General features: G+C 42.4%; 1 protein-coding gene across 8 annotated transcripts in view; it reads right to left on the reverse strand.

The window, feature by feature from the left end:
• The window catches only part of DYNC2H1 (dynein cytoplasmic 2 heavy chain 1), a 347141-nt gene that overhangs the window by 277036 nt on the left and 51994 nt on the right, over positions 1-18111 (reverse strand). For all 8 annotated transcript variants that reach the window (XM_053900571.1, XM_053900570.1, XM_053900566.1 and 5 more), the window contains exons 31-39: positions 14076-14226; positions 11867-12072; positions 10618-10800; positions 9849-10031; positions 7842-8065; positions 7032-7147; positions 4139-4338; positions 2338-2602; positions 577-784 (exon numbers count right to left, since the gene is read on the reverse strand). In XM_053900571.1, the coding sequence (XP_053756546.1) occupies positions 577-784; positions 2338-2602; positions 4139-4338; positions 7032-7147; positions 7842-8065; positions 9849-10031; positions 10618-10800; positions 11867-12072; positions 14076-14226 (1736 nt within the window). The remainder of the gene's footprint in view (positions 1-576; positions 785-2337; positions 2603-4138; positions 4339-7031; positions 7148-7841; positions 8066-9848; positions 10032-10617; positions 10801-11866; positions 12073-14075; positions 14227-18111) is intronic.

Raw genomic sequence — 18111 nt, forward strand, 5'->3', positions numbered from 1 at the left:
GCTGGGGATTCTCTCCCTGTCTTTTTCTCTCTGGCCCTCCCCTACATGTACTCTCTCTCAAAATAAATAAACTTTAAAAAAAAAGAGGGACAATACTTTTAAAAAATGGGAGGGAAGGCGCCTGGGTGGCTCAGTCGGTTGAGCGTGTGACTTGGTTTCAGCTCAGGTCATGATCTCGTAGTTTCATGAGTTCGAGCTCCACGTTGGTAGTTCAGAGCCTGCTGGGACTCTCTCTCTCCCTCTCTCTCTGCCCACCCCCCATTCATGCTGTCTCTGTCTCTTTAAGAAATAAACTTAAAAAAAAAAAAGAGAAAACAAAACCAATTAAATACTTTTTCACTTAAGCAAACAAAAATATTTAATAACTCTACTATGCCTGAACTGCTCAAACGATTTAACTGCAATAAAACAGAAACTCTCTGAATTAAAACCCAGTAATAAAAGAAGCTAATCAAAAATGAGGAAAATGCGTATTTATATACTATTCATACAACACTTACTTCACTTAGCTATGAAACCAAACTAATAACTGAAGAATATCCTAATATAATACTCGCAAATGCCCTTATGGTTTACCTAAGAAAGATCATGCCCATTCTAGATATTGTGGCTGGCGAGGCACAACTTAAATCATGAGTTTCAAACACAAAGTTAACATTTGGGCCGAACTGAATCCTTTCTCCACTGGGCATAGTGAGTAGTCGATTGTCATCCAGAACAGAATTCAGAGATTCTATCCATTCAGGGTCAATATCGCCGTCACATATTATCCATGAGCTGACATCTGTTTTCCAAACAAAAAAGAGGTAAAACACAAATACGTGCAGTGATGACAATTAAAAATAAGCAATAAAATAATTATCTTCTTCTTTAGAAGTAATGTCCAGGAAGTATGATTTTATATTACTGCGCCAGAACACCAGGAGCACAAGTTGAGCAAGCTAACATTTTCCACGTGAATCTGCACTACAAACGTCCTGGAGGCTGGACACCCACAGGAAGTCCTGGCTCAGGTGGCCAGAGACCTGGTTACGTACCGTGTGGTAACGTTCTACTCACCCACCAGCACACAGAACTGGAATCTCGCTAAACACAAGGTGGTGTGCAAGACTTGGGGATTAGCCGCCCCATGACTTTGGCACATATTGTCCACACCCTTGTCTTCCACCATGTCCTAAGAATGTATGAGTGCTTGCTACGTCACATCTCTTGTAGAAAATACAGGAAGTCCATTTTTAGCATCCTACCTGAGAAATACAAAACTCACCTGATTTCTTTGGTATATAAAAAGGTGACCTCAAAGGGGAGAAGCAGCGCTGTGTACAGAGGTCTTTTCAGAGACAAACCTTTTTTATCCATCCTTCCTAAACTGAGAGCGGTTTCAACTTGAACTTGGACATTTGAAACCGTCAAAGAAGAAACTATCCCCAGTGAAAGTGTGACAAGTAAATACAGGCAATGTCTGGATTTGCCCCAGTGTGATATTATTAACTACAGTGAAAATGAAAAACCTCACTGAAATCTCTTCTAGTGTCACAGAGTTCTAAACGTTTCGCTCATGGGCTTAGAAAAACAACTGTTAATTACAATCTAACAAAAACTGGAGAGTCTTCTCAGACCCTGGCCAAAAATTCTTTTAAAGATCAAGCCAGACAGGGGCGCCTGGGTGGCTCAGTCGGTTGAGCGTCCGACTTCGGCTCAGGTCACGATCTCGCGGTCCGTGGGTTCGAGCCCCACGTTGGGCTCTGGGCTGATGGCTCAGAGCCTGGAGCCTGCTTCCGATTCTGTGTCTCCCTCTCTCTCTGCCCCTCCCCCATTCATGCTTTGTCTCTGTCTCAAAAATAAATAAACGTTAAAAAAAAAAAAAATTTTAAAGATCAAGCCAGACATTTGAGACCACGAAGTCTACAGTTTTACAACTTAATTTTTCAAAATTATTCAAAGCACTGTATTGAAATTAATGAGTGAAAAGTGTTCACATACACACACACAACCAATTTTAACCCCAAATAAAAATTTGTCATCTTGCTTATTTATGAGGCACTAAGTAATGCATCAACCCAGCAAAGATTTTATATTTTTTTCAGTATATTAATGTAGTTGTGAATCACACGTCACCCAGACTACTCTGAGTTTCTATTCTAACGGAAGCTCCTATAGTGTGGAGATCAACATGACAGCACATGTTGGGTCCCTCTGAAATAAAATACCAAACAACATCGTTCACAAGGCAGTTTATGGTCACATGTAAGACTTGAGAGGGACAGCAGTAAAGACAATTCTATCATCCTCTAAAAATCATGAAGTAGAACAAGGAGTCACGGGACAGAGACCAACCTTGAGGTTCCCGAACGACTTGGCGAGCGCTGTTTGTCAAAACACCGTCCGACCATTCCCGTGTGTCCATGTCAATGTGGCCTAACAGCTGATGTCTAGGCATGGCTTTGGGGTTCATGGTGTACTGTTTCACCACTCTGCCAATTCTACAAAGTGCTGCCCTTAACATCCTCCAAAGGGTTGACTTTCCAGCACCACTTGGACCAACAATGACCACTCCCATCCTCTGGCGTAACTGCTCATACAATTCTAAAGCCTTCTTGATCTAGTAGAAAGGAGACATGTTTGAATATGACTAATAGAACGTAATCATGCGCAGTCCTGTTCTCACTCTCTAACAACTGTCTTATTCCAAACACATAAAATTAAGTCTTTGATTTCTTCAGTGTAACATACAGCCTTAAATAAGAGTACACCTAAATAAATCTGAACACATTTGCAGTGTCATCTTTAAATCCAGTATTTCTTTAAAAGAAACAAGTATGCTTCCCAAGTCATTGGACAATACAATATGTTCATTATTTTCTTCACTCATACATTGAAATATATTCATTATTTTATTCACTTACTGATGCATTCATTTATGTCCTGTATCTCTCAAAAAAAAAAAAAAAAGGGGGAGATAAAACCTGAGGGAAAAATGTTCATTTTGAACACACACTTGCACTACATACAAAAGCTACTAAAAAGAATTTCTCCTAAGAAATCATCAAAGTAAAACATCAAAAGTAATGTAATCAATTATCAAAAAATATGCATGATGGTCTATTATATGCCAGGCTGGGGCACCTGGTGGGTGAGTCAGTTAAGCGTCCAACTTCAGCTCACGTCATAATCTCACAGTTTGTGGGTTCGAGTCCCACGTCGGGCTCTGTGCTGACAGTTCGGAGCCTGGAGCCTGCTTCAGATGTGTGTCCCTCTCTCACTCTCTCTGCCCCTCCCCTGCTCATGCTCTGTCTCTCTCTCGCTCTCTCTCTCTCTCTCAAAACTGAATAAACATTAAAAAAAAAAAAAAAAATGTAGGGGTACCTGGGTGGCTCAGTCAGTTAAATGCCCAACTTCTGCTCAGGTCATGATCTCACAGTTCGTGAGTTCGAACCCCATACCAGGCTCTATGCTGACAGCTCGGAGCCTGGAGCCTGCTTTGGATTCTGTGTCTCCCTCTCTCTCTGCCCCTCCCCCACTCGCACTCAGTCTCTGTCTCTCAAAAATAAACAAACGTTATAATAATGACTTATTATGTGCCAGGCTCTGTAACAGGCACTAGGAGTAAAATACTGAGCAAAAAGAGACATGGATTCCACCTTCCATGAACACTATTATCTGGTGGGGAAAATCAGTATTAGTCAAACATACAATTAAGCATTAATAAGTACACATAAAGAAGTAATGAAAATACTCAGCAAGGAAACCTAATGTGGACTCAAAGATCAGGGAAGGCTTCCCCGAGTTAGCAAGATTAAAATGGACAGATAAGGGACGCCTGGGTGGCTCAGTCAGTTGAGCGTCCGACTTCAGCTCAGGTCACAATCTCACGGTCTGTGAGTTCAAGCCCCGTGTGAGGCTCTGTGCTGACAGCCTGGAGCCTGGAGCCCCGAGTCTGCTTTGGATTCTGTGTCTCCCTCTCTCTCTGACCCTCCCCTGTTCATGCTCCATCTGTCTCTGTCTCAAAAATAAAGAAACATTAAAAAAATTTTTTTAAAACAATAAAATAAAATGGACAGATAAAAGATAAAGATTATTAATAAGGAAGTAGCCAGAAGAAAGGATCAACATATTATAAAATATTCTTGACAGGTACCTGATTTGGTATGATTTCATAATTGGCTTCCTCGAAGACATGCTGTAACGCAGACCTGAGCTCATCATATTCTACTTCTTTAAAGTCGATCCCAGGAAATACATCTTTAATCAGTGCATCAAACCGTGTGCAATCAGCAAATGTAAACTTTGACATTGTATTAAGCCTCAATGCTTGTACCACAATATGACTTTCATCAACTAGAGAAAAAGTTTCATTTTAAAATGGTTAGTTACTGGCTTCAGAAAGTTTCAGTGACTGTAAAACAGTCGTTGAGAACTGTGATACGCATTATTAGTTACAATATAGATGTGCAAGAACCTAGAAACAGTTAAAGCCACATGCTACCACAGGAACTGGCATGCCCACCTTACTTACTGTCTTGTCTGCTGAGAAATAAAGATCCCTAGGTACAGCTCGGGACTCTCTTCCGCAGAATTTGAGTCCCAGCATTGCCAGACTTTAATCAATAATAAAAATCACGATCACTTATATTTGTATAAAACTTTACCATTTGTATGTGATCCTTATAATAACTGCATCAAGTAAGGGGGTATTGCCATTTTTACTCTGATTTCATATATGAGAATAACGAATCTCTAAGGGATCAAGCAATATACCTGCGAAGGCACAGCAGTATTAGAGCTGGGATTCACACCCAGACCAATGCATTCCAGACTCAGGTGCCTCCAAATATACCAGAACGGCCCCCCCCCCCAGAGATATTAAGTCCCGAGACTAACAACTAACAAACTGAGCAATAATTTTTAATCAGCCTTACTCAGAACTGTTCACAAATCCATCCCTTAAACAAATACAAATGCTAATATCATTGTTAGATTCTTATTTTTTCAAGGATAATAATTAGCTGCAGATTGATAACACATATCTATGAAGGCAAGAAACTATCTTTTAGTCCGATATTTCTCCAAAATTGCTTAATATTCCCATATTTAAGTGTAGGCAAAGAGGCATGGCCATACTGGAGTTTAAGCACTGAACTCGTTAATAAGCCATTTTGATTACTACAGGTATGGTTTCAACATTTCTTAACAATCAGCAGAGACAGACAACAGAAAAACAGTAATTTAAGCAACTCACCAAATGACTATCTTCCCTGGCAAATGCCAACCCAATAATAAAGCTAAAGCAACTTCCTTTTCTAATATGTAGACTTTGATCATTTTAAGTCCAAATAGATAATTTCACATGGTCCCTTTTTCTATGTTGTCTTATTTTCAGTGTTTTAACTTAGTTTTACTGGCATCTGAAGAGCTGAATATTTAGCCTTTCATGAAAGCACACATCCATGAGTGAGGGGGAATAATTTATTTTATGTAAATGGGAAAAAAAGGTGGTAAAGTATAATAAAATATCATGAGTTCAAACTGATGCAAATAGATGATTTAATAAATACATAAATAGGGAAGAGACAAATCTTACTTACAGAAGAGTTTCAAATAATATTCTCAAATACTCCTTGCACTAAAGGATCAAGTTTAGTCCTTGCCACCCCACTTAGAAGGTGAGCCACACTCAGTAACCAGCTTCTAAAGAGTACGGGAGGGAAAGTGGGAAACAGTAACTGTACAGTTACTATCACACTGGAGAAACCTGGCAAATACCACCACAATACTCAATGAAGGTGAACATCACCAATGATGGCATGTGGTCATTGTGTACCCACTGATAGGATGTGATGTGATGTGACAGGCCCTTCACTCTCTGCTCTTCCTTCCAAATGTGGACAACCAGTTCTAATCATGAGAAAAACATCACAAAAAAACCCAGACTGAGGAAGACTCTACATGACATGTGACCAGTACTCTTAAAGAATGCGAGGGTCATGGAAACAAAACACAAGGGGAAACGGTCACAGGGCCGAGGAGACTAAGGAGACATGATGACTAAATGCACCCTAGATCCGATCCTCAAACACAAAGAGGACATTAATGATTAAACGGGTGAAATCCACATCAAGTCTGGACGTTAGTTAATATTAATACACGAGTCTCAGTTTCCAAGTATAGACAAATGTACCACAGTAAATAAGACGAAACAATGGGATGCTACCTTTGCAACTTCACTGTAAAATTATTTTAAGGCTAAAAGGGTTTTTTTTTTTTTGGTAATCTTAAGATTTTTTAAAGGGCAATTTTGTTTGGTATACTGTCTCTTTGAAAGAGAAAATCATCCCAGAGCCCCTGGTTGGCTCAGTTGGTTGAGCGTCCAACTCTTGGTTTCAGCTCAAGTTATGATCTCACATTTTGTGAGTTCGAGCCCCGTGTCGGGCTCTGTGCTGACAGCATGGAGCCTGCTTAGGATTCTCTCTCTCTCCCTCTCTCTCTGCCTCTTCCCTGCTCACACACACTCTCACTCTCAAATAATAAACTCGAAAAAAGAAAAAAAAGAAAAAAAGAAAATCCTTATGTGTTTCTATGGTTTCTGTTCTCATTTTCAGACCAGTGAAATTCTCAGGCTCTGCTCCAGACCTACAGAATCAGGAAGCTGGGAGTAAGGGTCCAACACCAGTGTTTTAACAAGCTTCTAGGTGATTCTACCACACATCAAAGGCAGAGAAGTGGACTAGATGATTCTTCTATATATCACAACTATTTAGTATCTAATGCACATTTAAAAGTTAAGGACACTGGGTAAGAACTAGAGAAAACGTGAATGAAGTATGGACTTTGCTGAAAAAATAACCTATCAATATCGGTCCACTAGTTGCAATAAATGTAGCACACTAACGTAAGATGTTAACGACAGGAGAAACGGGGCCAGGTTTTCAAAACCATCTTTACCGTATTTATAGCTTTTCCATAAATCTAAAACTATTCCAAATTAAAGTTTATTTTAAAAACTAAGATCGCATCTGAATCGCAGACCTTACCTTTGTGTTTCCCGCCGGCTCTCTGCAGCTGTCTAAGAAGGCCTCCGCTTCCTCGAAGAACCGTCTTCAAGGCTCTCAGACCCCAGTCGTAATGCTGCTGAGGCGTCAAAAGTTCCCTTAAAGAGATATGGAAATCACAAAGCACTGACAGCCAGAAATTACTTTTTCATTGTATTTGAAGAGGTAACCACTGACACATAGAAATGGGTACTGATACTCCATTAATCTATATAAAGGAGCCATCACAGAAAACGATCACTCCAGAAAAGTGTTGAAGACGGATGACTCCCAAGGATCAGGACAACCATGTCATGACCTGGCCAATCACCTTCATGAAGACACTAAATGACAAGTGCCTATCACCTTTACTCCTAAACTCTGTACTCCAGCCCTGTGGCCCTCGGTTTCTGGCACCCCAGTTCTCTCGTAAGTAACGTGAACAGAATGTTAGGATGCCCAGAGAAGCCAGAAGCCCACCGCTATTACTAGAAATACGACACGAGAAAAACTGGAGGACTCCCTCCAAAGGACAGGTTTTAAGGAGTCTGCTGATTTGTTCAATTAGCATCATTTAGCTGGAGCGCCCCAGTGAAGATATTTTTGCAGAAAGGAAGTCAGATCAAATTGATAGCATTGAAGGAACAAGTAGTTTTCAGTGAGATGTGTCCTTATTCAAACTAAAATCTTCCCTATTGACACCTTAAGTGCAATACAATCGCCAATATGAAAATCACTGACAAACGTGAAAAATGGTCATAATCAATCATCGGAACCAAAAATTATAAAAATATTTAACACAGGAAAACTCACCTAGATAGATTGAAGATAGCTACCAGTTTTCTGCCCAGGACTTTGGCCTCTTTGAAGCCCTCGGAATAGAGAATGACCTCAGCGATAAGCTCGTTGTCTGGGCGGGACATGGCAACCGGCCTGAAAAGCTGTTTAAGATTATCAGGCAGCTTCTGTCTTCCTCCGTAACCTTTTCCAGCAGGATTCATGGTGATAAAAATCCCAGAATTTGAATTGATTTCCACCTGAAATATTAATTTACAATATGGGCACCAAGTATCTGTAACTATAAATATAAAATACACTGCCAACAGAATTTTATTGTGCATACTTCGACACACAGATCTTAGAACTCGGCAAAAGGTAAACGCTAACGAGCTAAGGATCTCCCTGCTCGACATACAATAACCGCCTTAGGAACAACGGCATTTGCGGAGGCCCTTTATAATCAGTTCTGTGAGGCCAGAATTTCGGAGGTGGTGACTCGCTTGCCCATCTGCTCCTGTCTGTGTTTACCACGAGCCTCCTTGTATCGGGAGACAACATAACTCTGACCTAAAGTAAGTAACGGTTTCTGTCCTCCTGCAGCTCACAGTCTACGAGCAATCACGGTATGATCGAGGCTGTGGCCGGGCCGGGCAGGGCAGGGCAGCGTATCATGAGAGCACCTAGCAGGAGCGTTTTCCACAGCACACTTAAAGCGAAATCAGAGTGTAGACAGTGAATGGGCAATTAGGTAGAAACACCTGGAGTAAGAAAATCTGGCCATAAAGGAGACAAAAGAGCAAGAGCAATGAATGGACAGGTAAGTGAGGGGAAGGTCTGCTTGTGTGTTCATTACATCAAATGTTATAGTATTATTACACGACATACATTATTAAAGAGGACAAGATGCAGTGGTGTTAAAGGCCAGTGACGAGCGGGCAGAGGAGGGAGGGCTAAGTCCTCAATACAGAGGACACAGGGACACGGCCCCGGCAAGTGGGCAGGTTAGTGTGGACCGGGAACAAGGACAACCCTTTCTTTGTAAGAGCAGGAGAGGAGAAAACGCACTCAGCGTGGAAGAAAGTCAACTGTGACGGCACAAAGGTAGAAACGTAATAGCTTCTCGTTTCCTCACGGAGAGTTGAAGCAACACGTGAGTAAGCTGTTACTAAATGAGAACCGCTCTTCCTTCCTTGCCCTGCCCTGAGAGACCTGTGCTGCGAAGACACTATGTGGCTCAGCGGGTAACTTCACAGCTAACTTCCAGTGTTGTCAGCGCTACACTTCCATACACAGATGCTCACGCTCTCCTGACTTGAGTGTGGATCTCCTCTGGGGAAAAGTGAGGAACAGAAAAACAGCTAAGTGCTTACTGTTCTAAGATGCATACAGAGTAGTAATTAAAGGGGCACCTGGGTGGCTCAGTCGGTTAAGCGTCCGACTTCGGCTCAAGTCACGATCTCATAGTTCATGGGTTCGAGCCTGCATCGGGCTCTGTGCTGACAGCTCAGAACCTGGAACCTGCTTCAGATTCTGTGTCTCCCTCTCTCACTCTCTGCCCCTCTCCCACTCATGGTCTCTATCAAAAATAAATGAACATTTAAAAAAATCTTAAAAAAAAAAAGACTAGTGATTAAAAACGTGCGCTTCCAAATTAGACCCGAGTTCAATTCGCAGCCCCACTGCTTACTCCCGACTCACCAAGCTCTGCTTCCCCAACCATAAAGAAGAAAAGCACAACAGTACCCATGTGGAAGAGTTACCAGCATGAAGTGAGAGCATACACAGGAGCACGAGGGTGCCAGCCCAGGGTAAGTGCCCAGTAAACGCTAGCAGCATTCCCACAAACACGCAGCACTCGAAGTCTGAGGTGCGACCAAAATAGGGTGAGAAACCTCGGATGATTCATGGGCAAAAAGGTTTAACAAACAAGTCAGAAGCAGGGATGCCAGGAGAGATAAAGACAGAGCGTTTGCCTGAGTGTGAGTAATGCGCAGTCTCACAGAATACTTCAACTCTTTCAGTTCCCAACACGTGCTATACCTCCTTGCCAAGCAGCTCGCACACGGTTCTGTGGTTCTTCAGGGCATCCTGGATGGTCTGGATTTGCATGGACACTGCCGACAGCACAGACTCCTCCAGTCTATTGAACTCATCAAAACAACCCCAGGCCCCACACTTCACCAAACCAACAAAAATCCGTCCCATTGACTTCACATCGATGCCCTAAAAAATTACAACAAAAATTACATCCGTTAAAAACTAACGAAGATCTCTAAAAATAACTGAATACTTGGTCACTTAGTGAGCAGGTCATCATTTCACTAATCTCTCTCTCTTCTTCGCACAGGTTCAATAGCTACACTTTCCGAGGGGGTTTCAAAGAATAAACAAAGGAACTCATGTACAAGTGTTCTGCGAAGGACACAGAACTAAATAGATACAGGATTCTTAGCTATTATGTTAAAATAGAAATCCTACACAAAATGTTCTAAAAACAGTAATTTCAAAATTAGTTTACTTTTTTCTCTTTTCTGTTCACTCTTTTCCTTCCTATAATAAGCATTTCTGCACCCTCAAATCTTCATTCTGTATTTAAAATTATTTGCAATAGTTCTCTCTAGAAAAGTTCGGACTCTACATTATCTGCAGCCTTTCTCCATGTTGCTTTTCAAACAAAACAAATTCTGTTTTCAAGCTACCCAAAAGCAAAGTGATCTCAAGATAGAGTATTTCATATGTAAGGACGTGAAAACTAACCCAGACTCATAACTAACACACTACTATCTAGTTTGCGAATGATTTCCTCTACCTCATCACAATTAAAAACTAAGACTTGTCTCCCGAGAAGTCCGCCCAGGGCCTTCACCGACTCGGTCTTCCCCGTGCCCGCCGGCCCGTACGGGTTCCCGCCCAGGCCCATCTTCATGGCCTGCGTCAGCGTCAGGTAGCACTTGTCCGTCAGCGGCGTGTAGACCAGCTTGGGAGCATTGCCCTACACGAGGGAGAGGGAAAGGGTGAATGCTCACGCTGTACTCAACGTCCCACACGTGTCCTTGTGGCACTAGCTAAAAAGCTGTTAACAGAGAAAAATACCCGAAATACTTTTTTAAGGAAAGAAACTTTTTAAAAGCGCACAGCGGTAAAAACTAAACTTAATTAATCTCAGGCATGTGGTTTATGCCTTCCTCAATTAACATACAGTTAGGTTTTCCAAACATTCTCTCCGGTTCTTGATAATGGTACAGACATACTGCTAAGGCGAAAAAATCCAAAACTATATGATAACAGTAATTATCCTATTTTGTATTTTAAAATTCGTGTAAATTATTTCCCTGAATCTTATTATCTTTTTAAGTCAGAACAACTTTGGAACTCCAACATTATTATTTTGAAAAATGCCTCGTGAAATTACTAATTTTATCCCATCAAAGAGGTCTCAAAGTTTCTCCTAAGTCTTCGGGAAAATAGAACCAATCCCAGTTGCTGTTTATAGGGCTTTTCTTCAATGGTGGTAGACACAGACATGGTCTCCAAATACATTCCCTTCTTGAAGGAGCCAGCTGGCAACTCTCCTGACGTGCACTTATTAACCCAACTGTCAGATATATTCCGAAGACTGACTCGTGATGGGAAATGCAGAGAGGATGCAGCGGGGTGTTTTGAGAACAGATTCCATGAGCTAGGTTGTCTGTCTGTTTGGAAATTCTCCTATGGCACAGACTGAAAACACTCGGCAAGTGAGACGGTGCTAACCACGGCCTCGCGTGGGGCCCGGCCAGGCTCCTTCCGTGGGATCGGTCTTCCACCCTTCCCAGATTGAAGGGAGAGCCCGGCTTCTGTCGCAATGCAGTACAACCCCGCCACTATTTTAGATTTTCTGCCAATATTTCTCCAACATAACGTCTTCTTAGTTATGATGAAACAGAAAAAAACAGTCACAGACAAATATATTCTTCAAAATTAGGACTAAAATAAAATTCTTTCATACAACAGCAAATTTCCGTTAAAATAAATAATTTTTAATTGAAAAAATGAAACACTTTTGCCACGAGTCATACCTGGTACTCATAAGTGTACTGAAGTTCACAATCCACCATTTGAATATAACAAGTATGATCACTTTTCATATAAAATCTGACTTGTTTTTTCCAGGCCCAGTCTTCAGTTGTATGAACCTGAACTTGGTTTAAATGCTTTACCACATCAATGTTATGAATGATATCAAGAATCAGTGCTTTAAGTTTAAGCTCCAGAATGCCAGACTCTGTATGCAAAGTAAAATGTTTGGAGAAAATGTTAGCCTGAGATTTCTGTACTCAGTACGTACATACACAGAGCTTCAAAATGAATCTAAATGTTAATTTCATGATACAAATGAATGACACAATAATGTAACAAATTAAACCGATGTCAAATCCACCAGTCAGAAATAAGAATTCTCCTGCAAAGAATAGGACATCAAATTCAGTGAGAGTGGGCTGCGGTCCCTTACACCAGAAGCAAGCACACCCCATCCGGCTTTTCCCTGTGAACACAAGTATAAGACACGCACAATGGGCACTCAGCTGCTACTTCGGAGTCTGAAAAGCAAAGAGTATCAGGCCAACTGGGGAAGATCAGAATTAGACGTGTCACCAAACCAGTGGCGGATTTACCCTTTTCTTTTGATCTCTCTGGGCTCCCCAGGCCTGGGCCAATGCAGCCAGAAACCCGGACTGGTGCAGTCAGGCAGACTCCCGGGGAGGGCCCGGGGCTCAGGCGTGAGGAACAGACAAGGAATCTGTTGGGGGCTATAGCACTAGCCCCGGAGACCGAGGGGCTAAAACCCTGAGGGAAGGGAACCTTCCTCTGAAATCACAGAACCTGGGATCCCTGGAGACTAGGACAAACCCCACGTGCTCTCCTCCTCTCTCTTCTGCCACCAACTGCCCCAGGACACAGACACAGTCACAGAAAGTGAGCAGGTCGGGGCACAGGAAACCCCAGCTTTCTGGCCAGGAGAACAGAAAAGGAGCCCAAGAAAACCACCAAGTACTATGAAGAGCATGGAGATGGAGGAATGGGAAAATGACCCTGGAAACTTGTTTAGGATTGCTGGGCTCACCCCCAAGCAACGCAGATGGCACCCTAACCACCAAAGCAGGCACTCTGAGAACTGGCCGCTAGATGGCGCACACGTGAAGCCCATCTCAACAGTGCTGCAAAGGCTTCATTTTTGAAGTACAGTTGATTTATGGTGTTGTGACCGATTCAGGAGCACAGCATAGTGATCTGACATCTTACACATGACTCAGAGACTCTGGAAAGAGAACTGGCATCAGAACCACAAACCTCAGAAGGCTGGCTGGCACGTGGGGCCCGAACCCAACATCTACTGCTAACAGAAAATATCAACACTGTCTCAAGGACTGACAAGACCCAGACGCTCATAACACAATGTTGAAAACGTCCAGGGTATCATCCCACATCATTCAACATGCAAAGAATAGGGGCGCCTGGGGTGCTCACTCGGTTGTCTCCAACTTTGGTTCAGGTCATTATCTCATGGTTCATGGGCTGGAGCCCCGCGTTGGGCTCTGTGCTGACAGCTCAGAGCCTGGAGCCTGCTTTGGAATCTGTGTCTCCCTCTCTTTCTGTCCCTTCCCTACTCAATCTCTGTCTCTGTCTCAAAAATAAACATAAAAAAAGTTAAAAAAAAAAAAAAAAAAAAAACATGCAAAGAACCAAAACAATCCTAATTCACTTACGACAGCAGAGATGAAATTAAAACATTCTCCAATGAAGGAAAATCTGTAGGAAAGAAATCACAGCCCGCAATCCTGCTCTAAAAGAAATGCTGAAGGATGTCCTTCAAAGAGAAGGAAAACAGTACCCGAAGGAAGCTTGGAGCATCAGGACGGAGGCAGAGCGACAGAAGTGGTGAGCACCCAGTTAAGTACAACAGACTGTGCTTCCCGGTCCTTAAAGATACACTCCATGTTTACAGGCAACAATGTAACTTCGAGGTTTCAGAGTATGCAGATGTAATAAATGAAACAATTACCACACAACTAGAAGAGGAGGAGGAAATTAGTACGGGGTAAGGTTTCTACACTCGTTTTAATGAATCACCAATTCTAAGTACAATATTAAAGCATGTACATTGTAATTCCTAAACTAACCTCTGAAACGGATGGCTGAGAGTCAGAAACACGACAGATAAGATAAAGTAACAAAAAAAGTTCCAGTAACCCAAAAGGAGGCAAAAAAATGGAACATTGTTCATACCAGTGCCCCCTGGATCCTCCGAACTCGTATCGATGCTAGTATAGTGCTCTAACTTAGTCACCAGCTGGGTTTCGATCTGATGAAGACTATGGTCTTGGATAGCATTTTCCACATCTTCAGTGAACTTAATCTGCTCTGCCAAACACAGTATCTAATGGATCAAGAGAAAAAATATTTTACAAGGTAAATTTACCTAGAAATATTTCATAAATGTAAGGGAAGACACTTTTCTGGATTTGCACTCGCATGCAAGGTCTATGGGCATGTGTCACTGGCATCTCAAACTGCACGGGACCGCACGGCCGCAGGGAAGCACCGTGTGCTGCCACCAAGCCCACCACCGACCCGCCTCCCACGACCCTCCCACACACCTGGGTTCCGTCCTAAGACCCACCAAGCTCATGCAACCCAAGACATCTGCCCTTTCTTCTCTGCACTCTCCCCTTTATAAATGGCTTCTTTTCAAGGATGCAAGGATACCAGCGTATGATGCGTTCCATCTAGTAAAATGGTAATATTCTAGCATTCCAAAATAATCTCAGTATACTACTGAAGTCTCGAATTTCCAAATTCTAACTTTTTAAATTAATTTATTAATTAATTTATTCATTTTGAGAGAGAGAAAGAAAGCAAGAGAGAATCCCAAGCAGGCTCTACACTGTCAGCACAGAGCCTGACGCAGGGCTTGAACTCACGAACTATGAGATTATGACCCGAGCCTAAATCGAGAGTTGGACGTTTGACCGACTGAGCCACCCAGGAGTCCCTCAAAATTTTATCTTAAATTAAGTTGTTGTAATCTTTCATTCTAACACCCATAAATAGAAACTAGGTATGGATTAAGACAGAACCTTTATATCTACATAAAACATGAAATGGTAACGCTAGTTGAAAGGCTTTCTGGAACGGTAGCAATCTAACACGGCTACTGATAAAGCAATTATACATTTAAACGCTAACCTTTGAAAACTTAGAGTCAAATTCTTTGATACAGTTTTTTTTTTTAATTTTTTTTTTAACATTTATTTTTGAGACAGAGAGAGACAGAGCATGAACGGGGGAGGGGCAGAGAGAGAGGGAGACACAGAATCGGAAGCAGGCTCCAGGCTCTGAGCCATCGGCCCAGAGCCCGAGGCGGGGCTCGAACTCACGGAGTGTGAGATCGTGACCTGAGCTGAAGTCGGACGCTTAACCGACTGAGCCACCCAGGCACCCCAGTTTTTTTTTTTTTTTTTTTTTAATGTTTATTTTTGAGAGAGACAGAGTGCGAACAGGGGAGGGGAAGAGAAAGAGCGACACATGGAATCCAAAGCAGACTCCAGGCTCTGAGCTGCTCTGAGCTGTCAGCACAGAGCCCGGCACAGGGCCGAACCCACAAACCACAAGATTGTGACCTGAGCTGAAGTCGGACGCCCAGCTGACTGAGCCACCCAGGCGCCCCTTGATACAGTTCCCAAATGAACACAGAAACTAAAGACATGAAACATCATCACATAAAAACACTAGACCTGCTGACCAACTACTATGGAAGAGTGTTTTTCTGTACATACTTTTCAGTACCCAGATGAATATCATATGTCATCAAATTTAGTCACCTCAGTATACATTTTATGACTTAACACAGCAGGCTAAGCTGTGTGTTACTGGTATTCACATATCATCAAACACTGTATAAATATCATTGTATATGCAGCATTAAATATCATTCTTTAAAGGAAGAGTAATTCTGTCTGGGGCAAAATCAACCCCCCCCCACCCCAGATTTGTAGGACAAACTCATTAGCGTCTTTCATCAGGTGTAAGGAGAAACATTTAAGAAGATCCAAATCTACTTCTGGAGAAAAGACTTTGCTCTGAATTTCCGTATGAAAATGTTCACTTGCCACCCCCAAACTAGTACTCATACACAGGACCCTCCTTTCAGACACCATCACTGAATTTCTGTATTATAAACGCACGTCAATAATCTCAACTTTTAGCAGCCTGCTATGCAATTTCCATAGGACGCTACAAAAAGGGAGTCAAGATACAGTCCAGGCTAATCCTGTAGTCATGCTACCATCAGCATATGTGCACAGGCACTCACGCTATTAATTGCCCAAAATGTAACCATCACTGACAGTATTTTGCCAACATTGTACAATTTAACCTTCAAAACAAGTTGGCAATGTTCCTATCATTACACCCTCTTAACGCGTGCCTAGAAGAATCAGAGTATGCTGACAAAAGCAATTTTTGAACCAAGGTCTGTGAGATTCTTTCCACTCTGCATGCTGTCTCCTTCCCAGAGCAGAAAGTTCCTTGTCTACATTACCTGAGGTCCTTACAAAAATGCCTTTACAGAAGTGAATGAAGAGTATGTAACATGGGAATGCAAAATGGTGCAGCCACTCTGGAAAACAGTGTGGAGGTTCCTCAAAAAACTAAAAATAGAACTACCCTGTGACCCAGCGATTGCGCTACTAGGCATTTATCTACAGGATACAGGTGTGCTCTTTCGAAGGGACACGTGCACCCCCATGTTTATAGCAGCACTATCGACAATAGCCAAAGTATGGAAAGAGCCCAAATGTCCATCGATGGATGAATGGATAAAAATGTGGTATATACACAATGGAGTATTACTCGGCAACCAAAAAAAATGAAATCTTGCCATTTGCAACTACATGGATGGAACTGGAGGGTATCACGCTAAGCAAAATCAGTCAGTCAGAGAAAGACAAATATCATAGGACTTCACTCATATGAGGACTTTAAGAGACAAAACAGATGAACATAAGGGAAGGGAAGCAAAAATAATGTAAAAACAGGGAGGGGGACAAAACATGAAAGACTCTTAAATATGGAGAACAAACAGAGGTTACTGGAGGGATTATGGGGGCGGGGGGGGGGGATGGGCTAAATAAGTAAGAGGCATTAAGGAATCTACCCCTGAAATCATTGTTGCACTATATGCTAACTAACTTGGATGTAAATTAAAACAATAAATTAAATTTAAAAAAGAAGAGCTCAAAGAGAATAAATAAAAGAGTACCTAACAGCCTGCATCAGGTACATGAACCCAGGTGCACCATTCAATCGCCTACATAAATGCTCTTGAGACAAATTTTTTTAAGCATTAACTGCTAAGACACTAGAATACTTGGTTTGTGTTGAAAATGAACTATTCCTACTGGTACTTGTCCATGTTTGCACGGAGATAATGAACTATTCACAGTGTCCACCGTCCACACTGTCACCTGGCCGCTCGAGAGCCCTGAGGTCAGCTGCGGGCTCTGATTGTACAGCCCGGTTTCCTCTGCCCGTCTCTCCCGTGCATCTCCTCACACGAGGGTCATTCTCCCAGTCCATCGCTATGCAATCCTTACTTCTGTGGAGTCGTTCACCTTTTGCCTTTTAGCCTAAGTTCACTTAAATCCTACCTGGAAGTCGACAGGAACAGGGAGCATTTTCAGTAGTAACACAGCAGCTTACCTTTGACTTTGCAACGGCATTATTATTCGTTGCTGATTACTCTTAATTTTCTCTAAGAGCAATTTTTAAAACATATTTTAAAAACGAGAATTTTTAAAACATATTTTAGTTTGACTCAAAAGGCTAGAAAGCACCAAAGAATGAAAGATAAAATGGCTAAGAATCTACAATGTTCCAAGATTCCTATCTAAGGTCTCACGCTTTAAAAGAACCAACATGAAACTTGTGCCAAAGCTACCACATGCTTCAGCGTGGAAAGAAACCAACGCTGAGCAGGGTAGATTTTCCTGTGAGAGATCAGAGAACACCTCAAGGCCCGCCCTTCACAGGCCCCAAGAACTAAGTCCCGGGTGCCCTTCACTTGGAGGCTGAGCCCCAGCCAGCCAGGAAGCAAGCCCTGAACGACGCAGGGCACTGAGCGCGGGTCTTAGCACTACGCTCGGGTGAGACCTGGAACACGTTTCACACGATGCAGATCCACGGCTGGTGTTTCAGGTGGGCGTTCCTGTGACCAGCGAGCGCGTGCACCCTGGCTCCCAGCTGCCGGCCGGCACTCTGGCTC

This window comes from Panthera pardus, unplaced genomic scaffold (assembly GCF_024362965.1).
Source record: "Panthera pardus isolate Hobbes unplaced genomic scaffold, ASM2436296v1 HiC_scaffold_12, whole genome shotgun sequence".
In the NCBI taxonomy this organism is placed as follows: domain Eukaryota; kingdom Metazoa; phylum Chordata; class Mammalia; order Carnivora; family Felidae; genus Panthera; species Panthera pardus.